Source organism: Bos javanicus, chromosome 14 (assembly GCF_032452875.1).
Source record: "Bos javanicus breed banteng chromosome 14, ARS-OSU_banteng_1.0, whole genome shotgun sequence".
Lineage (NCBI taxonomy): Eukaryota > Metazoa > Chordata > Mammalia > Artiodactyla > Bovidae > Bos > Bos javanicus.
The window spans coordinates 65,367,085-65,390,399 of record NC_083881.1 but is presented as its reverse complement, the minus strand read 5'-3'; the positions used below and the strand labels follow the sequence as shown (position 1 = coordinate 65,390,399).

Sequence of the window (23,315 nt, the reverse complement as noted above, 5' to 3'; positions counted from 1 at the left end):
GTTCTGAGAATTAGGATGTGGTCATATCTTTTGTGGGGCCACCATGCAGCTCACTATCCCTATTATCACTATTAATTACCCTGGAAAAATAGGATATCCTTAAGATAGCCCCTAATTTATGACTAAAACTTTTATTTCTTTAAAATTTAAATGATTAAGATAATCAGTGTCTGAAGATATATAATTTCTTAGAAAAAGCAAGCTTTATGATTTTTGAAGATATGATACAAAGTTGAGAAATATTGGTCAAATTGATTAATATTTTATTATAAAATATTTTGTGCATATATAAAAATACAAGTGCTGTACTCAATAAGCAAGCAAATTTGGAAAACTCAGCAATGGCCACAGGGCTGGATAAGGTCAATATTCATTCCTGTCTCAAAGAAGGGCAATGCCAAAGAATGTACAAACTACCATACCAATGCATTCATTTCATATGCTAGCAAGGTAATGCTTGAAATCCTTCAAGCTAGTCTTCAACAGTATGTGAACCGAGAACTTCCAGATGTAAAAGCTGGGTTTAGAAAAGGCGGAAAGACCAGAGATCAAATTGCCAACATCCGCTGGATCATAGGAAAAGCAAGAGAATTCCAAAAAACATCTATTTCTGCTACACTGGCCTTTGACTATGTGGATCACAACGAACTGGAAAATTCTTAAAGAGATGGGAATACCAGACCACCTCACCTACCTCCTGAGAAACCTTTATGCAGGTCAAGAAGCAGCAGTTAAAACTGGACATGGAACGATGGACTGGTTCAAAATAGGGAAAGAAGTGTGTCAAGATCGTATATATTGTTATCCTGCTTATTTAACTTATATGCAGAGTACACCATGTGAAATGCCATGTGGAATCAAGACTGCTGGGAGAAATAACAACCTCAGATATGCAGATGACACCACCCTAATGGCAGAAAGTGAAGAGAAACTAAAGAGCCTCTTGATGAAGGTGAAAGAGGAGATTGAAAAAGCTGGCTTAAAACTCAACATTTAAAAAACTAAGATCATGGCATTAATCTGGCCCCATCACTTCATGGCAGATAGATGCAGAAAAATGGAAACAGTGGCAGATTTTATTTTCTTGGGCTCCAAAATCACTGTGGATGGTGACCGCAGCCACGAAATCAAAAGGCGCTTGCTCCTTGGAAGAAAAGCTACGACACACCTAGACAACGTACTAAGAAGCAGAGACATCACTTTGCCGACAAAGGTCCATATTGTCAAAGCTATGGTTTTTTTCAGTAGTCATGTACAGATGTAAGAGTTGGACTATAAAGAAGGCTGAGCATCAAAGAATTGGTGCTTTCGAACTGTGGTGTTGGAGAAGACTCTTGAGAGTCTTTTGGACTTCAAGGAGATCAAATCAGTCAATCCTAAAGGAAATCAACCCTGAATATTCATTGGAAGGACTGATGCTAAAACTGAAGCTCCAGTATTGTGGTCTCCTTATGTGACGAGCTGACTCATTGAAAAAGACACTGATGTTGATTGAAGGCAGGAGACGGGGGTGACAGAGGATGAGATGGTTGGATGGCATCACTGACTCAATGGACATGAGTTTAAGCAAACTCAGGGAGATAGTGAAGGACAGGGAGGCCTGTCATGCTGCAGTCCACGGGGTTGCAAAGAGTTGGACACAACTTAGTGACTGAACAACAATAACAGAGAAATACAAAAATGCCTATGTACTTACATCCTAACTCTCAAATATTAAATTTTGCATTATTAAAAAAAATTACCGCTAGAGTTGGAATACTTTGTATTCCCTTCCTCTGCTTTATTCTTCCATCTCTTCTTCTTCAGAGATAATTACCATCTTTAATTTGGTGTTTCTCTGTGTCATCAAAATATTTAATACAATTTATAAATATTGGGTTGGTGAAAAGATTCATTCACTTTTTCATAAGGTGGCTCTAGTAGTGCTTAATTGTCTTTAACTTCATTCAAAACAATTTCGTTAGATTGTATTGTAAACAGATATCAGCATGTGTTTAAAAAAAAGTTATCAAAATTGGTGAATTTTTGTGTAGCCATTTTAATAATGATGGAGTAAAATAAACATTTTCGGGACTTTATGCTTTATTATTTCAAACAAATAATAAATGCAACAGAAGCATACTAAAAAAGATTTGTGCAGTGTATTGAGAATGTGCTGTGACTGACTGAACATTTCAAAAGAGGTTTGTGGGCAGTGCAGTCAGTGGTCCCTCGGCTCTCTCTTGCTTCAACAGCGCTTGGATGGAACAGACTCAGGGACGCCCCTTGCTCCAGCCTCTGATCACCTTCCAACCGTTTCTCTGGTTGCAATCTTTGGAATCAGCCACTAAGCTGTCTGCAAACATCAGGACCAGAAACACCATTTTTTGAGCTTTACTCCTTATGATCAACCATGAACTCCAAGATTCATCAGAATTATTTCACTGAGGTGGAGGCAGCCATCAACTGCCTGGTCAAAATGCATCTGTGGGCCTGCTATACATACTTGTCTCTGGGCTTGTATTTCAACCAGGACAATGTGGTTCTGGACGGTGTAGGCCACTTTTTCCATAAATTAGCCAAGGAGATGCAGGAGGGTGCAGAGCGTCTCTTGAAAATGCAAAACCAGCACAGTGGCCAATGTGCAGAAGCATTTCAAGAAGAGTGGGGTAAAAGCCAGGACTCTGCGGAAGCTGCCCTTTTCAAGGAGAAGAACCTTAACCAGGCCCTTTTGGAACTTCATGGCCAGGGTCTATCCAAGCAGACCCCCACATTTGTGAATTTTTGGAGAGCCACTTCCTAAATGAGGAGGTAAAATTCATCAAGAAGATGGGTGACCACCTGACCAACCTCTGCAGTCCAGCTGGTTCTCAGGTTGGGTTGGACAATATCTCTTTGAAAGGCTCACCCTCAAGTATGATTCAGAACCTCTGGAGCCCAGTGACCTTTGAGGAGACCCCCTAATGTTAGGGCTTCTGCCTGAAGCCTCTCTTTGCTGACACTAAGCAGCTTTTTAACACTACGGAGCCCTCTTCCAAGCCTTGGACCAAATGGAAACAATAAAGCTTATAGCAGCAAAAAAAAAAAGGTTTGTGAAGTTTTGTGCTGGAGATATCTAGCTGGACAATGCTCCACGATCAGGTAGACCATGTAGAATGGTTGAAGTTGATAGTGATTGAGTCCAGACATTAATTGTGAACAATCAGTGTTACACCATGCAGAGACATACTCAAATATCCAGATCGAGTGCACCAGCTTGGTTATGTTCATCACTTTGATTTTTGGGTTCCACATAAGTTAAATGAAAAGAACCTTCTTGATTATATTTCTGCATGCAGTTCTGTACTTAAGTGTAACAAAAATGTTCCATTTTTAAAACAAATTGTGATGGGTGATGATAAGTGAATACTGTACAATCGTGTGGAATGGAAGAGATTGTGGGGCAAGCGAAATGAATTAGCACCAACCACACCAAAACCTGACCTTCATTCAAAGAAAGTGATGTGTATATGGTGGGATTGGAAGGCTGTCCTCTATTAACAGTGTCTGGGAATCCAAATGATTAATTCCAACAAGTACTACTCACAATTAGATCAACTGAAGGCAATACTTGACAAAAAGCATCTGGAATTATTCAGCAGAAAACACATAATCTTCCATCAGGATATCCCAACAATGCATGTTTCTTTGATGACCAGGCAAAAAGTTGCCTGGGAAGTTCTGATTCATCCACTGTATTCACCAGAAATTGCACCTTTGGGTTTCCATTTTTTTCAGTTTTTACAAAATTCCTTTAATGGATAAAATTTCATCTCCCTGGAAGACTGCCAAAGGCATTGCCAAAAGAAGAGTTTTTTTGTTCAAAATGATAGAAAGTTTTGGGAAGATGGAATTATGAAGCTGCCTGAAAAATGGCAGAAGATAGTGAAGCAAAACGGAGTACATTGTTCAATAAAGTTCATGGTGAAGATGAAAAATATATCTTTTTTTTTTTTCATTTTTTTATTGAAGGATAATTGTTTTCTTTCATTTCTACTTAAGAACCAAAGGAACTTTTTGGCTAACTATTTCTTGGAATGCCACATGTATGTATATGTATATATATTATATATGTGATATGCTATATTTGTTATTTTCTCTATGTTTTATTTTTCAGATATTGGTAAATATATAACTTTGTTCAGTTTTTTTTGGTAGACCAAGTTGCAAACCATTAGCAGGTCACATTAATTTGGTACGTCATGAACTATTTTAGAAAAAAGAAACAGAATAACAAAGAAAATAGAATATACCACATGTACTCAATTTTTAAGTATAGGTTTGTGAAAGTGCTCTTTCTTTTTATATATAAGCTGAGTCATGGTGTAAACTATATTTCTAACTGAATAAAACATTTGAAAGTCATAGCTCTATTTTCATTAATAATATTTCATTATATGAATATACCACATTTTTCCTGTTGACACTTCAATTGTTTGCACTGTTTTACTACTACAAATGTTGCTGCAAAATACTGTTAAGCTTGTCTCCTTGTTCACATATGCAAGTCTTTCACTGTATTACTTACAAGTGGAAGTGCTAGAGTAAATGCGTTTTCAACTCTGGGATATTGCTAAACTCCTCTTTGCTAAGGAATTTTTACTGGTATACAACATCCATAGGAAGTACAAGAGTGAACCCTAATGTAAACTATAGATGTTGAGTTCTAATGGTATGTCAATGTAGATTCATCAATGTCACTCTGGTGGGGGATGTCAATAATGGAGAAGGTTTTACGTGTGTGGGGGCAGAGATTATATGGGAACTCTGTACTTTAAGCTCAATTTTTTCATGAACCTGTAACTGCTCTAAAAAATAAATTAAAAAAAGCAAAAAATTTCACCTCACTCTGGAGAACTACTGCCTATATAGCCATCCTGCCTCAAAGGCTTATTAAGACTTAAAAACATTTTTTTAGGGAGGGAAAATCTCTCAATAAAAAAACATAACAGTAGGAGATCTGGGAAGGGCTGTTTATTTGACAAAAAAACAGCAATTAGGAATGAAATGTATCTCGACTGCTTATAAAACAGGGCACAGCAGAACAGGTAGAAAACCACTATTTTTTGATTCTTAAAACGAAAGGAAAAAAATCAGTGCCTAAATAATTTTTCCAAGGCAGGAATTTGGCAATTTTCTTTTGTTGGCTCCAAGAGAAAAAATGGCATAATAAAACAAAAAATGTTTAATATTCCATGATCAGATATTATTTTGTTTATACAGCACAGTAAAAATCTATTAAAAATATCTGGCTAATTTATTTTAATACATTGGTCTGATTTGTTAAATTGCCACACAAATAAGATTAGGCCCTTTTTCTTTGCTTAGAAAAATAAGGAGGCTTGGAGCTCCTGCTCTAGACTTCATAGGGGTTTCATACAATTAGTTGAACCATTTATATTAAAACTTCTGAGTCATGGCTTCAACCCCTTCACTTTTCAAGTGAAGCAGATAACTAAGATATTACTTGGATAATTTACTTGACTGATTTAGTAGGCTTTAGTAAGATCCGAGTTACTTGGGTTTTTCGTGAAGGCTTTTTGTGAGAAGACAATTGCTCTGAATTAGCATTAGCTGCTTCCTTTTTCCCCTTTTTCAACTCCTTCCCCCCACCCCCCGCCCGTTGTTTCTTTTTGAAACTTAGTTCCTTATTTGCATTAACAAAACAGATCTAAACACCTTGGCACCCTCACTTGTGCCTCTTTCCTACTGCAGTTTCTGAAACTTTCAAGAAATCTTGACTTTCAGTAAAGAGTTTTTTTAGGAACGTATTTACAAAGTCTTTTCAATGCAACGAGAACACGGATGGATATTTTAATTACTTTATACGGTTTAAGTCTGTTTTCAATACGCAGTGGTAGGTGTCTTCAGAAATTACTAAAAATAGTAAACATTGGTCAAAAATTAGGCAGCATGTCCTATGCTATCCCTTTAAGCCCAGTATTTGGGTGTTTACCAGGTGTTACGTGTTTGAGTTTGTTGCCTGTGTCAGCTTTCAAGGCACTAGAAGGAAAGGTAGTATTTTATACATTCATTTCAGCTTAATATAACCAGCACCGACTCTTTGAATTCATTCTCTCTCAGCTATTGCTTTTCGCTTTCTCTAAGTCTCATTTTCTTCCGTAGTCTCATTTCTGCCTTCTGCTATTCATACCCCTTTCTGCAGTTGCATGTATCAACTGCAGTCCAATAGACCACCACGATTTTCTCTTTATTTTTCCCCCGCACAAATGTAAGCATAACCACTTCTTCGCTCAAGTATTAAAAAGTACGCCAAAGCTGGTTTACACCTTTGGTCAAAACGCTGTCCCCTACACCACACCCTAATTCCTTCCATTTCTCCTTTCCTCCGGCAAAAGCTTTCGATCTAAATTCACCCTTCCCCACCAGCAGTCTTATTGCTATTGCTCTGCCCACCGAACCCAAGTTCTTGCCAGCCCTTCCATTTCTAGACAGAAACGAAAGCCACTTGGTTTTGAGGGCTTTCAAGACCACGACCCGCTTTCTTCCTCCTCATCGGACCTCTGGCTCTCTGCACTTCCTCATTCGGAATCCATCTCCACCTAAGCGGCTGTCTTCCCGCAGCGCCACTTCCGGATCTCCGGTGTCTCCACTTTACGGGTCCGCCCACCTCCCCCGCGCACTTTCTAGAGCTTGGTCCTACCACCAGTGGGGTCGGAGCGGAGGCGCGGGCTGGCCGAGCGAGGCGGTCCCTTCCTAGAAGACGCACTGCACGGCGTCTAGGGTCTGAGAACCCCGGTCCTACCTCGGAGTCGAGTGCGAGCAGGGGGAGGAACAGTTCGTTCCGAGCACCGAGCGCCGCGCACCCGGAAGTGGCGCGGTAAGGGCGCTGCGCCGCCTCCGGAGGCGGGTGCCAGGTACCGGGAGGTGGAGGAGACGCCACGGTACGCTTGGGCGTGAGTGTCAGCCGAGGGCGTCAGACGGGTAGAGGCGGGAAGCCGGCCTGGTTCCTCGGCGGTACATGCGGCTGGGTTCCGGGGGCTGAGGGCCTCCGGGGCGGCTGGGCTGGCTAAAGGGCTGCCGTGGCCGAAGGCGAGCCCGGCCTCCCTTCAGTTCCCACTGCCGGGACCAGCTTTCTTCAGGTTCACCACCGCCTCCTTCTTCCGCTGCTCGCCGGGCGGGTTGAGGGGAGTTGTTCTAATGAGGAAGGCGCTGCTGTAGAGCCCACTTGAGTTTTCTCTGCTTCTGGGAGAAGGCGAGCGGCCGCTTTGGTGGTGGGGGGTTGGGGGGGTGGGGCTCTTGCTTTTCGGCCTCTACAACCTTTCCTGAGAAATGCCCTTTTTCCTCAGGAAATGCACCACAGACTTAATTCCCTCTCCTGTTTCTGTCTTTACCTCCTTTCAGCTTCTGACTTTGTGCCTCCTGTGTACCTTAAAAGATGCTGGAGTCGTATGTGACTCCCATTTTAATGAGCTATGTGAATCGCTACATCAAGAACTTAAAGCCGTCAGATCTACAGCTTTCGCTATGGGGTGGAGACGTGGTTCTCAGCAAGCTGGAGTTAAAATTGGATGTGCTGGAGCAGGTAAGCGGTGCAGCTGTCACGGATTGGAAACATTTACAGCCTGTTTAGAAGTAATCTGGTCTTTCCTGCATTTTGATTTTATGCTTTAAAACCTTCGTTTTTCTGCTAATGTATTTAGGGCTATCTTGAAACTAGAGACCCTCTTCAGAATTTTTTTCTTTTACGGTTTGTTGCTAGTGATGGATTGTTAGAATCGTAATCCCCCAAATTGCCGCAACCGAAAAACAATTTCATTGTTCTTGTCAGAATTCTTCCAGAACCGAATATGCTAATTTACACTGCTAGGATTCTAAATGATGCTGGAAAATATTATATTCCTTTTTTCCCTTTTGGGGAATGAAGGGGTCCTGAAGACAACAAGGTTAGATCTTGAGGAAAGTTCTCTTTGTAGGAAAGATGACATTACCCATGGAATCCTCAGAATATTGAGTAGACAAAGATTGAAAATGCCAGCATAATTGAAAACTTTCTTAATCACTTTTAAAATTTTCTTTTCAACGTGAGAATGGTCGGATGCGAATTAACTGTAACTTCAAAGTTTTTATATTAGGTCATTTAGTACATTTATTATTAACATATGTCAGGTAATTCTATTAGCCTTGAGAATACACAAGTTATCTCTGGAAACTGAGGAGTCAGAGACCAATTGCTTTTTAGGAGATAAGGGAATTCACACCCATGGTGGTGTTATTAATAATTTTTGGTTATATCCCACTGTTTTCTCTATTGTTGAATAATCTAGAGTTAACACTGAGAAATAATATTCTTGGTTTCTTCTCTGTCCTCTCTCCAAGATTGATTATCTTAATATTTTCCTTGTTTTTTAATGAGCAGAAATCCTAAGCATACAGCTTAATTTTTGCATACTGGTGACAATGGCACCCCACTCCAGTACTCTTGCCTGGAGGATCCCATGGATGGAGGAGCCTGGTAGGCTGCAGTCCATGGGGTTGCTGGGAGTTGGACACGACTGAGCGACTTCACTTTCACTCTTCACTTTCATGCATTGGAGAAGGAGATGGCAGCCCACTCCAGTGTTCTTGCCTGGAGAATCCCAGGGACAGGGAAGCCTGGTTGGGCTGCTGTCTATGGGGTCTCACAGAGTCGGACACGACTGAAGCGACTTAGCAGCAGACACCTTTGTAACCACTATCCAGATCAAGAAATAAAATATTTCTAGCACTCAAAAAGGCTCTCCTTGCTTCTTTGTAGTTAGTAGCCCCACCCCTAAGACAGGTGATTGCTGTTCTCACTTCTGTCAACACGTAAGTTTCTTGAACCTCTTCTTGAAACTTAAATAAATGGGAATCACTTGTGTTTGAATTCTTTTGTTAACATTGAGGCTAAGATTGACTCAGGTTGTTGCATGAAAGATAGTTTATTCTCTGTATTGCCTTGTATTCCATTGTATAAAGATTCATTTTACCTATTTTATATATTTATTTTCCTTTTGATATACATTTGGATTTTTTTCTACTTTTGGCTATTATGAAGAAAGCTCTTATGAACATACTTGTATTGGACATAGGTGTTTATTTCCCTTAGAAGGCAGGCATATGTTTAATGAATATTGCCAGATAGTTTTCTGGTGTGGTGGTGGTGGTGGTTTACTTATACTAAGCTGTATGCCACTCTTGAAACACCATGGACTGTAGCCTGCCAGGCTCCTCTGTCCATGGGATTCTCCAGACAAGAATACTGGAGTAGGTTGTCATTTGCTTCTCCAGGGGATCTTCCCAACTTAAATTCTCACCAGTAATGTGTGGGAGTTACAGTTACTTCTTGTTACTGCTTGTTATACAATGAATTTGTTATTTTTAGCCTTTCCGTGTACTATGGACTGTTTGTATATCTTTTTTTGGCGAAATGTCTGTTCAAGTCCTTGGCTCATTTAAAAACTTTTTGTACTTGTTACTGAGTTGTAGGAATTATTTATATATTTTGGGTATTAGTCCCATATCGGATACGATTTGCAAGTATTATCGCCCACTGTGGGTTGACTTTGACTCTATTGATAGTGTCCTTTGAAGAACTAAAGTTTTAAATTTTGACAAGTCCAACTTACACTTTTTTTTTTTTTTTTGATGCCTGGGCTTTTGATGTTATATCCAAGAAAACATTGTGAAATCCAATGTCATGAAACTTTCTCCGTATGTTTTCTTCTAAGAGTTTTATAGTTTTAGCTCTAACATTAGGTCTTTGATTGCTTTGAGTTAATTTTTGCATATGATACAAGTATCCAAGTTCGTATATTTTTGCATGTGGTTATTCAAGGGTTACTTAGAAGTGTGTTGCTTAATTTTCAGGCATTTAGGGAATAGCTGATTATCTTTCTGTTATTGATTTCTAATTTAATTCAAATTGTTCAGCATATTCTCTGTGATTTTGATCCATTATAATTTGACTCAGTATGTAGTCATGACTTTTTATTTTTGGAAATATTTCATGTGTAATTGATGAGAGACATGTATCCTACAGTTGTTGCCTTTTTCTTCCATAAATGTCAGTTGCTTCAAATTGGTTACTCAAGTTCTTCAAATCTTACATATCCATATAGATTTTCATTGTCTGCTTGTTCTGTTAATTACAGAGAGAGTTACCTTAATGGTTAACATCTCCAACTATGATTGTGAATTTGTCTACTTCCTTTTTATAGTTTTGTCAACATTCACTTTATGTGTCTTGAAGTTACATTGTTAAGTACATACAGGTATAGTGTTTTGATATCTTATTTTTCAGTTCAGTTCATTTGCTCAGGCATGTCTGACTCTTTGTGACCCCAGGGATTGTAACTTTCACTCTTCACTTTCATGCATTGGAGAAGGAGATGGCAGCCCACTCCAGTGTTCTTGCCTGGAGAATCCCAGGGATGGGGAAGCCTGGTTGGGCTGCTGTCTATGGGGTCTATGCTGTCTATGCCAGGCTTCCCTGTCCATCACCAATTCCCGGAGCTAACTCAGACTCATGTCCATCAAGTCGGTGATGCCATCCAGCCATCTCATCCTCTGTTGTCCCCCTCTCCTCCTGCCTTCAATCTTTCTCAGCATCAGGGTCTTTTCCAATGAGTCAGTTCTTTGTATAAGGTGGCCAAAGTATTTCAACATCAGTCCTTCCAATGAAAACCCAGGACTAATCTCCTTTAGGATGGACTGGTTGGATCTCCTTGCAGTCCAAGGGACTCTCAAGAGTCTTCACCAATACCACAGTTTAAAAGCATCAATTCTTCTGTGCTCAGCTTTCTTTACAGTCCAGGTCTCAGATCCATACATGACTAATGGAAAAACCATAGCTTTGATTAGATGGATCTTTGTTGACAAAGTAATGTCTCTGCTTTTTAATATGCTGTCTAGGTTGGTCATAGTTTTTCTTCCAAGGAGTAAGCATCTTTTAATTTCATGGCTGCAGTTACCATCTTCAGTGACTTTGGAACCCCCCAAAATAAAGTCTGTCACTGTTTCCATTGTTTCCCCATCTATTTTCCATGAATTGATGGGACTGGATGCCATGATCTTAGTTTTCTTAATGTTGAGTTTTAGGCCAACTTTTTCACTCTCCTTTTTCACTTTCATCAGTTCAGTACAGTCACTCAGTCATGTCCGACTCTCTGTGACCCCATGAATCGCAGCATGCCAGGCCTCCCTGTCCATCACTGACTTCTGGAGTTTACCCAAACTCATGTCCATTGAGTCGGTGATGCCATCCAGCCGTCTCTTCCTCTGTCGTCCCCTTCTTCTCCTGCCCCCCAATGCCTCCCAGCATCAGAGTCTTTCCCAATGAGTCAGCTCTTTGCATGAACTGGCCAAAGTATTGGAGTTTCAGCTTCAGCATCAGTCCTTCCAATGAATACCCAGGACTAATCTTTAGGATGGACTGGTTGGATCTCCTTGCAGTCCAAAGGACTCTCAACAGTCTTCTCCAACACCACAGTTCAAAAGCATCAATTCTTCAGCGCTCAGCTTTCTTCACAGTCCAACTCTCACATTCATACATGACCACTGGAAAAACCATAGCCTTGACTAGACGGATCTTTGTTGGCAAAGTAATATCTCTGCTTTTGAATATGCTATCTAGGTTGGTCATAACTTTCCTTCCAAGGAGTAAGTGTCTTAATTTCATGGCTGCAGTCACCATCTGCAGTGATTTTGGAGCCCCCAAAAATAAAGTCTGACACCGTTTCCACTGTTTGCCCATCTATTTGCCATGATGTGATGGGACCAGAGGCCATGATCTTCGTTTTCTGAATGTTGAGCTTTAAGCCAACTTTTTCACTCTCCTGTTTCGTTTTCATCAAGAGGCTCTTATTTTTGAATACACTTAAAAAATCATTCTGAAATGTGTCCCTCTTTCACTCTAGTAATTCTTTTGCCTTAAAGTCTTTTTCATTATAAAAAATTATTTCTGTTGCTTCTCTAAAGATCACAAAATGGATATTTGACTTACTAGCATCTACCTTAAATTATTATAACATTCTTACCATTTTCTCAGTGATCTTACAGTAGTTTAACTGCGTGTACCCCCTTTCTCTCTTTCTTTCTACCTTTATTTGGTTTTGTGGTCCTTGTGTGTGTTTGTTCGGTTTCAGTTACTTTATTTAGTTTGTTTTTCTGCTGTCTTCAGGCAGAAGCCTCGGTTATTGATTTGAGAAATTTCCCCTTTTCTACTATAGGCATTTACAACTATAAATGTCTTTAGCTGGCTGTATTCTATACATTTTGGTATGTTGTGTTTTCATTTTCATTCAGTTCAAACTTTTCCTGATTTTCCTTGAAATAGCACTGTATTTTTGCAGTTGTTGGATGGAATGGTTTATAGCTGTCAGGTCAAAATTGGTTGACAGTATTTTTCAGGTCTTCTATATGTTGATTTTCTGTCTGTTGTTGTATTCATTGTTGTAAGTGAGGTATTCAAGTTTCCATGATTAGTGTTGTCATTGTTCAGTTGCTAGGTTGTGTCTGACTCTGTGACCCCATGGACTGCAGCACGCCGGCTTCTCTGTCTTTCATTGTCTCTTGGAGTCTGCTCAGATTCATGTCCATTGAGCCGGTTATGCTATCTAACCATCTCATCCTCTGCCACCCTCTTCTCCTTTTGCCTTCAGTCTTGCCCAGCATCAGGGTCTTTTCCAGTGAGTCACCTCTTCACATCAGGTGACCAAAGTGTTGGAGCTTCAGCATCAGTCCTTCCAATGAATATTCAGAGTTGATTTCCTTTAAGATTGACTGGTTTGATTCCTTGTAGTCCAAGGGACTCTCAGGAATCTTCTCCAGTACAAGAGTTCGAAAGCATCAATTCTTTGGCGTTCAGCCTTCTTTATGGTCCAACTCTCACGTCTGTACATGACTACTGGAAAAACCATAGCTTTGACTAGATAGACCTTTGTCAGCAAAGTGATGTCTGAGCTTTTTAATACTGTGTTTAGGTTTGTCATAGCTTTTCTTCCAAGGAGAGAGCATCTTTTAATTTCATGGCTGCAGTCACCATCTGTAATGATTTTTGGAGCCCAAGAAAATAAAATCTGTCACTGCTTCTACTTTTTCCCCTTCTAGTTGCCACGGAGTGATGGGATCAGATGCAATGACCTTAGTTTCTTGAATGTTGAGTTTTAAGTCTGTTTTTTCACTCTCGTCTTTCACCTTCATCAAGAGACTCTTTAGTTCCTCTTCACTTTCTGCCATTATGGTGGTATCATCTGCATATGTGAGGTTGTTATTTCTCCCAGCAATATTGATTCTAGCTTGTGATTCATCCAGTCTGACATTTTGCATGATGTACTCTGCATGTAAGTTAAATAAGCAGGGTGACAATATAGTGAGCTTGATGTACTCACTATAATTTTGAGTCCGTCAGTTGTTTCGTATAAGGTTCTAACTGTTGCTTCTTGACCTACATACAAGTTTCTCAGGAGACAAGTAACGTGGTCTGGTATTCCATCTTTTAAAGAATTTTCCACAGTTTGTTGTCATCCACACAGTCAAAGTCTTTCACAGTCAGTTAAGCAGAAATAGATGTTTTTTCTGGAATTCCCTTGCTTTCTCTATGATCTAGTGAACATTGCAATTTGATCTCTGGTTCCTCTGCCATTCCTCTGTTGTTTTTGAGATTGCACCCAAGTACTGCATTTCAGACTCTTTTGTTCAAGACTATGAAGACTATTTCATTTCTTCTAAGGGATTCTTTCCCACAGTAGTAGGGAATTAAATTCGCCCATTCTCATCCATTTTAGTTCATTGATTCCTAAGATGTTGATGTTTACTCTTGCCATCTCCTGTTTGACCATGTCTAGTTTACCTTGATCCATGCAACTAACATTCCAGGTTCCTATGCAGTATTATTCTTTACAACTTCAGACTTCAGTTTCACCACCAGACACTTCCACAACCAAGTTTTTTTTTTTTTTTGCTTTGGCCGAGCTGCTTCATTCTTTTTGGAGCTACTAGTAATTGCTCTCTGCCTTCCTCAGTAGTATAATGGACACCTTCCGACCTGTGGGGCTCCTCTTCTGGTGTCATATCCTTTTGCCTTTTCATACTGTTTATGGGGTTTTGGGGCTTTCCTGGTAGGTCACATGGTAAAGAATCTGCCTGTATGCAGGAGATCCAGGTTCAATCCTTGGGTTGGGAAGATCCCCTGGAAAAGGGCATGGCAACCCACTCTAGTATATTTGCTTGGAATTTCCCATGGACAGAGGAGCTTGGTGGGCTGCAGTCCATTGAGTTGCAAATAGTCAGACATGACTGACTGACTTTCACTCATGAGGTTCTTGTGATCAGAATACTGGAGTGGTTTACCATTCCCTCTTCCAGTAGACCATGTTTTATCAGAACTCTCCACTATGACCTGTCTGTCTTGGGTGGCCTTGCATGGCATGGCTCATAGCTTCATTGAGTTATGCAAGCCACTTTAGCACAACAAGGCTGTGATCCATGAAGGAAATTAGCGTTGGATTATTTCTTTTTTCACTTTTTATATATTTTGGGGTTTATTTCTTTGCTCATATGTTTTATATTTTCTGTTACAAATATTCATTGGTGTATAGTTTATTTACAGTGTTGTGTTAGTGTCAGGTATATAGCAAAGTGATTCAGTTATACATATACTCATTCTTTTTTAGACTTTTTATCCATGTAAGTTATTACAGAATATTGGGTAGAGTTCCCTGTGCTATATAGTAGGTCCTTGTTGGTTATCTGTTTTGTATATAATATTGTGTTTATTTTAATCCCAAACTCCTAATTTGTCCCTACCTCCTATGTTTCCCCTTTAGTAACCATAGATTTTGTTTTCAAAATCTGGGAGTTTGTTTCTGTTTTGTAAATAAGTTCATTTGTATATATTTTCTTCTTGAATTGACCCTTCTATCATTATTAAATGTCCCATGTTACCTTTAGTAACAGTTTTTTTTCTTAATATAGGTTTTTTCCTGGTAATAGTGTATTTGGGCTTTCCTGGTGGCTCAGTGGTAAAGAATCCACCTGCCAGTGCAGGAGATGCTGGTTTGATTCCTGGGTCAGGAAGATCCCCTGGTGAAGGAAATGGCAACCCACTCCAGTATTCTTGCCTTGGAAATCCCATAGATAGAGGAGCCTGGCAGACTACAGTCCATGGGGTCGCAGAAGAGTCAGACATGTCTTAGAGACTAAAAAAGAAAACAGTAGTATAATTGATCTACTTCTCTTATCGTTACTGGTTGCATGAAGCATTTTTTGTTTTTCCCCCTCTGTACTGCATTTTAAACTGCAGTTTAAAATGCATCGCATTTTAAACTATCTTACCACTTTTGCCTTGTGTTGTATTTCTTGAAGCCTGGTAACATACTTTTGAATGTTTTACAGGAATGTTATTTGGCTTCAACAACTCTTTAAAATTTCATCTGCTTAATACTGTTTTCACCCTATGACTGGGATAAACTTATTTGTTTTTTTGGCCCAATCCCGAAGCATGGAGAATCTTAGTTCACAGATCAAGGATCAGGATGCACTCCCCCTGCAGTGGAAGTGCAAAGTCTTAATCCCAGGGAAGTCTTGAGGGATGAACTGTTTTTAATTGTTCCTAATACTTACTTGCATTGGAGCACAGTCATATAAAAAACAGGGGAAAATGCTGCTGGAAATTAAGATAGTAGAAATGAAAATTCTCTATATGCCTAAAATAGAATACTGTTTCCCTAGAGAGCAAGAAAATATGGTGATTTGATGTATTTAAGCAAGAAACTGGATCACATAGCTTCCTGGGATCTTGTTTATTATTATTATTTTTTATTATGGTATAATAGACATGTAGTGCCAGGTATACAATGTAATGATCTGTGTGTGTTGCAAAATGGTCACCAAAGTAAGCCCAGGTAACATCTGTCACCATCCATAGTTTAAAAATTTTTTTCTTGTCATGAGAACTTTTAAAATTTACTCCTTGCACCTTTCAAATATGCTATACAGTTATTAACTGTACTCACTATGCTATATATTATATCCCAGGATTTAAAAAGTTTTTTAACTGGAAACTTGTTTCTTTTGACCACCTTCACCCATTTTGTTCACTTACCACCTTTTGCCTCTGGAAACCACCAATCTGTTGTCCTTATGTGTATGGAAAAATGATACATTAAAATGAAAAACACTTTTTTGTCATTTGCAGTCTATTTGTGTTTTCGAATCTAAAGTATGTTTCTTCTAGAGAGCATACAGTTGAATCTTACTAGTTTTTAAAAATCCAGTCTGACAGCCTTTGCCTTTTGATTGAAATATTTAATCCATTCTCTCTTTCATGATTGGATTTCTTTCTTCCATTTTGCAATTTTTTGTGTGTCTAAGGTCTTTTTTGTTTCTCTCATAATCCTTTGCTACCTTCTTTAAGATCAATGATAACTTAATGCTAATTTGAGATTAATGCTAACTTTATTCCATCAAAATAAAGAAATTTCTCCACTATAGCTTCATTTCTTCTCCCTCGTTTGTGGTGGTATTTCTACATATATTGTATCTCTGTTATAAACCTAATATCATGTTAAGTTGTTTTTTGTAATTGCTGTTTAAAAAAATTTTTTTCTGGCTACTCTGGGTCTTTGTTGCTGCACATGGGCTCTCTCTAGTTACCAGGAATGGAGGCCGTTCCTCGCTGTGGTGCACAGTCCTCTCATCGCAGTGGCCCCTCCTGTGAGAGCACAGGCTCTAGAGGTCTCGCTCGGGCTTCAGTAGTCGAAGCGTGCAGTCTCAGTACTTGTAGCACACAGGCTTAGTTGACCTGGTCATGTGGGATCTTCCTGACCAGGGATCAGACCCATGTCATCTTCATTGGCAGGCAGATTCTTAACTAGTGTACCACCAGGGAAGCCTAGTAATTGCCTTTTTTTTTTTTTAAAGGAAGTGACTTGCTGCGTCGAGTCTTCCTTCCTTTTCGCCTGAAGAACTTCTAGTATTCTGTTACAGAGAATTATCTGAAACTTGATTTGGGTATGCCTTCATTTTTGAAGGTTAGTTTTGCTAGATAAAGGATTTTGGATTGAGAGTTAGTTTTCATTTGTTATTTAAATATGTCATGTATCTGCCTTCTTGCCTTTATTGTTTGTAATGAGAAGTTAGCTTTTAACCTACATCCCTTATGATTGTACAGTGGAAGTGAGAAATAGACTTAAGGGACTAGATCTGATAGACAGAGTGCCTGATGAACTATGGATGGAAGTTTGTGACATTGTACAGGGGACGGGGATCAAGATCATCTCCAAGAAAAAGAAATGCAAAAAAGCAAAATGGCTGTTTGAGGAGGACTTACAAATAGACGTGAAAAGAAGGGAAGCGAAAAACAAAGGAGAAAAGGAAAGACATACCCATTTAAATGCAGAGTTCCAGAGAATAGCAAGGAGAGATAAGAAAGCTTCCTCAGCAATCAGTGCAGAGAAATAGAGGAAAACAATAGATTGGGAAAGACTAGAGATCTCTTCAAGAAAATTAGAGATACCAAGGAAACATTTCATGCAAAGATGGGCTCAGTAAAGGACAGAAATGGTATGGACCTAACAGAAGCAGAAGATATTAAGAAGAGGTGGCAGCAATACACAGAAGAACTGTACAAAAAAGATCTTCATGACCCAGATAATCACAATGGTGTGATCACTCACGTAGAGCTAGACATCCTAGAATGTGAAGTCAAGTGGGCCTTAGGAAGCATCTCTATGAACAAAGCTAGTGGAGCTGATGGAATTCCAGTTGAGCTATTTGAAATCCTGGAAGAGGATGCTGTTAAAGTGCTGCACTCAATATGCCAGCACATTTGGAAAACTCAGCAGTGGCCACAGGACTGGAAAAGATCTGTTTTCATTCCAATCCCAAAGAAAGGCAATGCTAAAGAATGCTCAAACTACCACACAATTGCACTCATCTCACACGCTAGTAAAGTAATGCTCAAAATTCTCCAAGCTGGGCTTCAGCAGTACGTGAACTTTGAACTTCCGGATATTAAAGCTGGTTTTAGAAAAGGCAGAGGAACCAGAGATCAAATTGCCAACATCCGCTGGATCATGGAAAAAGCAAGAGAGTTCCAGGAAAACATCTGTTTCTGCTTTATTGACTATGCCAACGCCTTTGACTGAGTGGATCACAATAAACTGTGGAACATTCCGAAAGAGATGGGAATACTGGACCACCTGACCTGCCTCTTGAGAAACCTATATGCAGGTCAGGAAGCAACAGTTAGAACTGGACATGGAACAACAGACTTGTTCCAAATAGGAAAAGGAGTCCATCAAGGCTGTATCTTGTCACCCTGCTTATTTAACTTCTATGCAGAGTACGTCATGAGAAACACTGGGCTGGAAGAAGCACAAGCTGGAATCAAGATTGCCGGGAGAAATATCAATAACCTCAGATATGCAGATGACATCACCCTTATGGAAGAAAGTGAAGAAGAACTAAAGAGCCTCTTGATGAAAGTGAAAGAAGAGAGTGAAAAAGTTGGCTTAAAGCTCAACATTCAGAAAACTAAGATCATGGCATCTGGTCCCATCACTTAATGGCAAATAGATGGGGAAACAGTGGCTGACTTTATTTTTGGGGCTCCAGAATCACTGCAGATTTTGATTGTAGCCATGAAATGAAAAGACGCCTACTCCTTGGAAGGAAAGTTACGACCAACCTAGACAGTATATTAAAAAGCAGAGACTTTAGTTTGTCAACAAAGTTCCGTCTAGTCAAGGCTATGGTTTTTCCAGTAGTCGTATGGATGTGAGAGTTGGAGTATAAAGAAAGCTGAGTGCGGAAGAATTGATGCTTTTGAACTGTGGTGTTGGAGAAGACTCTTGAGAGTCCCTTGGACTGCAAGGAGATCCAGCCAGTCCATTCTAAAGGAGTTCAGTCCTGGGTGTTCATTGGAAGGACTGATGCTGAAGCTGAAACTCTAATATTTTGGCTACCTGATGCAAAGAACTGACTCATTAGAGAAGACCCTGATGCTGGGAAAAATTGAGGGCAGGAGGAGAAGAGGACGACAGAGGATGAGATGGTTGGATGGCATCACCGACTCAGTGGACATGAGTTTGTGTGAACTCCAGGAGTTGGTGATAGACAGGGAGGCCTAGCGTGCTGCGGTTCATGTGGTCACAAAGAGTTGGACACAACTGAGCGACTTTACTGAGCTGAACTTATGAAGAATTTTCTTATATGTAACATGTTGATTTTCTGTTTCTGCCTTCAAGGTTTTCTTTTTGTTCCAGACTTTCAAAACTTTTGTTTTGATATGTCTTGGTATGAATTTGCTGATTCTTTTCCTGCCAGCTCAAATCTCATGTTGAAGTCTCTCAGTGAATTTTTAAGTTCATTTATTGTACTCCTAAGAAATTTATCTGTTTGGTTGTGTTGGGTCTTAGGTGAGGCAGGTGGAATATTTTGTTGTGGCACAGAGGTTCTATCATTGTGGTGTGGGGGCTCAGTAGTTATGGTGCATGGGCTTAGTTTCCCGACCAGGGATCGAACCTGAATCCCTTGCATTGAAGGGTAGATTCTTAACCACTGAAACACCAAGGAAGTCCCAATTTCATTTATTGTTCTTTTCAACTCCAGAATTTCCATTTGCTTCTTTTTTGTAATTTCTCATTCTTGATATTTTCTATTCACTGAATCATTGTCATGTAATTCTTTAATTATTTAACATATTTATAATGAACATATTTATAATGTTTTAAGTCCTGCATTTGAGCATCCTCAAAGATAGTCTCTATTAACTACTTTTGTAAACTTTTCATGTTTCACAATGTTTAGTTGAAAACTGGACATTTTGCATAATATATTGTAGCAACTCTGCATTCTAATTTCTTGCCTCTGGGGATATTTGTTGTTGCTGTTGGCTTGTTGTTTAGTGACTTGCCTGGGATAAGTTTGTGGTGTCTGTTTTCCCCTGTAGTATGTGATCTCTGATAACTGTGCTCAGTTTTCTTTTTTCTCTCTCCATTCTTTCTGTTTTTAGGCTTGGATTTCTAGGGATTACCCCTGGATCACTATAACTGAGTCATCTGCAAGTGATTGGCTAGAGGTTGTTAGAACTTTTGAACCAATAAGGCTTCTTCTTCTCTTTGGTATGGGACATACACATGTACTAGATATGCTTTCAAAGGAGTTTACAGATCTGATCCATATGTTTACAAGGCTTCTTGGTCAGCCATGAATGAGTAGATTATTAAGGGTCTTTCCAACATTGCCCAAGTAAGCACAACCTGGCATATACATACAGCTTTCCAGGTTACCAGGAATAATGGGGTCAGAGCAAGGCCATCCTTGGCTTTCTTGTTCTCTTGATTACTCTGATAATTTTCTGGCTGGTCTGCTGTTCTTTTTCTTGCACCAGCTGGTTCATGACTTCAGGGTAGCCTTCCCTCATTGCCCCTGAAATTTCTGTTTTTTTTAAAAATAACTTTGTCCAGTTTTTTCACTGCTTTTTGGGGAGAGAATTTTCCAGCCTTCTAACTTAGAATTCTTGAAGTCCTGTTTTAAATTTATTTTTATTTTGTGGTAAAAATGGAGATATCATAAAATTTACCATCTTAACCATTTTTAACTGGGCAGTCGTGTTTACTGTATATACATTATTGTTCAGATTTCTAGAACTTTCCATCTTCTAAAACTTAAGCTGTGTACCAACGAAACTGCTGCTGCTGCTAAGTCGCTTCAGTCATGTCCGACTCTGTGTGACCCCATAGACAGCAGCCCACCAGGCTCCCTGTCCCTGGGATTCTCCAGGCAAGAATACTGGAGTGGGTTGCCATTTCCTTCTCCAATGCATGAAAGTGAAAAGTGAAAGCAAAGTTGCTTAGTCCTGTCTGACTCTTAGCAACCCCATGGACCGTAGCCCACCAGGCTCCTCCGTCCATGGGATTTTCCAGGCAAGAGTACTGGAGTGGGGTGCCATTGCCTTCTCCAACCACGAAACTACAGCTTCGCTTTTCTCTCTCCCCCTGGCCACTACTGTTCTACTTCTGTGTCTAAGAATTTGACTACTTTAGGTATCTTTCGTAAGTGAAGTTAGACAATATGTGTCTTTTTGTGACTGGCTTATTTCACTTAGCACCAATGTCCTTGAGGTTCATTCTATGTTGTAGGATGTAACAATTTCCTTTTTTTTTTTTGAAATTTTATTTTATTTTTAAACTTTACATAATTGTATTAGTTTTGCCAAATATCAAAATGAATCCATCACAGGTATACATGTGCTCCCCATCCTGAACCCTCCTCCCTCCTCCCTCCCCCTACCATCCCTCTGGGTCGTCCCAGTGCTCTAGCCCCAAGCATCCAGTATTGTGCACTGAACCTGGACTGGCATCTCGTTTCATACATGATATTTTACATGTTTCAATGCCATTCTCCCAAATCTTCCCACCCTTTCCCTCTCCCATAGAGTCCATAAGACTGTTCCATACATCAGTGTCTCTTTTGCTGTCTCGTACACAGGGTTATTGTTATCATCTTTCTAAATTCCATATATATGCATTAGTATACTGTATTGGTGTTTTTCCTTCTGGCTTACTTCACTCTGTATAATAGGTTCCAGTTTCATCCACCTCATTGGAACTGATTCAAATGAATTCTTTTTTCATTATATGTATATACCACATTTTCTTTATCCTTATCTTTCAGTGGACATCAGGTTGTAGTAACCTCTTGACTATTGTGAATAATGCTGCAAAAAACATGGTTGTACAAGTATGTTTTCAAGATCCTGCTTTTGGTTTCTTTTTATTGTGTACTCAGAACTGAGACTGCTGGATCATATGGTAATTCTGTTTTTCATTGTTTGAATAATCTCCGTACTATTTTCTGTAGTGGTTGTACCATTTTACCTTTTCAGCAACAGTGCACAAGGGTTACACATTCTTTATATACTTACCACACATTACTTTCTGTGGTGGTGGGTTTTTTTTGTTTGTTTGTTTTTGTTCTTGTTTTTTTTTTTGATAGGGGCCCTGCTAACAGATGTGAGATGATATGTCATTATGGTTTTTAATGTAATTGATTTATGGCTGCAGTGGGTCTTCGTTGCTGAATGCTGCTTTCTCTAGTTGAGGCAAGAGAAGTGGCGGCTGCTCTAGTTGCAGTGTGTAGGCTCCTCACTGGGGTGGCTTTTCTTTTTGCAGCACACGAGCTCAGTAGTTGTGGTGCATGGGCTTAGTTTCACTGCAGCATGTGAAGTCTTCTCAGACCAGGGATGAAACTCCTGTCTCCTTCATTGGCAGGCAGATTTTTAACCATTGGACCACCAGGGAAATCTGCCATTGTGGGTTTTTTAAAAAATAATTTCATTTATTTATTTTTGCCTTTGCTGGGTCTTTGTTGCTACTCAGGCTTTTGTCTAGTTGGGCGAGTGGAGGCTACTCTTCAGTAGTGGTGCACGGCCTTCTCATTGCAGTGGCTTTTCTTGTTGCAGAGCACAGGGTTTAGGGCACATGGGCTTCAGTAGTTGTGGCACGTGGGTTTAGTTGCTCCTTGGTCTGTGACATCTTTCTGGACCAGGAATCAAACCTGTGTCTCCTGCATTGGCAGGTGGATTCTTTACCACTGAATCACGTAGGGAAGCCCTGTCATTCTGGTTTTGATTTGTATTTCTCTGATTAATGATGGTGAGCATTTTTTCCTCTTTGTTGGCCTTTTATCTATGTTCTTTTGAAAATTGATACTCAAGTCAATTTCCCATTTTTAAAATTTGGTTATTTTTTTGTTGTTGAGTTGCTGTAGTTCATGTCGTCTAGATTTTAAACCCTTCTCAGATAGTTTCTGTTTCTCCCATATGATTGCCTTTCTGTTTTGCTGAGTGTTTTCTTTGCTTTCTGGAGGTTTTTAGGTTTGGTATAGTCCTATTCATCTATTTTTGCTTTTGGGCCCTGTTACATTCATTTTTAAAGTATCCCTTTTTTTTTTTTTCTGTGAGGATATTTTGTAATAGTCTTTCTACAATGTGATTTATGAGAGCTATTCAATTCCTTTGTGTGGCCATAGATATTCTGTTTTAGGGATGCATTGTTTTCCTGAGTAATTCCAAGTAAATAAAATATTTTTAAGTTGTACAATATATTTTAAGAATGAAAAAGAATGAAAAGAAAATCATTTCTTTTGGCTACCTTAGGATGACCTACTTGTTTTAACAGTCAACATTTTCTTTTGCCTTTTATAAGGCATAAATGTTCCCATTTGTTTATCACAGCAACTCTGAGATGAGGAAATGGAAATGATCTTGCTTATAGTGAGTTGATTAATAAGTGAACTTCAGTTGGATT

At 39.5% G+C, this 23,315-nt stretch overlaps 1 protein-coding gene and 1 pseudogene across 34 annotated transcripts in view; both read left to right on the top strand.

The window, feature by feature from the left end:
• Nucleotides 1–221: 221 nt before the first annotated feature.
• LOC133260162 (ferritin light chain-like) lies at nt 222–3,066 on the top strand (annotated as a pseudogene).
• A 2,662-nt stretch (nt 3,067–5,728) lies between these two features.
• VPS13B (vacuolar protein sorting 13 homolog B) overlaps nt 5,729–23,315 on the top strand; it is an 804,527-nt gene continuing 786,940 nt past the window's right edge. For 2 of the 34 annotated variants that reach the window (XM_061438325.1, XM_061438327.1), the window contains exons 1-2: nt 5,729–6,923; nt 7,384–7,564. In XM_061438325.1, the coding sequence (XP_061294309.1) occupies nt 7,418–7,564 (147 nt within the window). In that variant the 5' untranslated portion in view covers nt 5,729–6,923; nt 7,384–7,417. The other 32 variants (XM_061438319.1, XM_061438314.1, XM_061438320.1 and 29 more) reach the window with 27 other exon arrangements.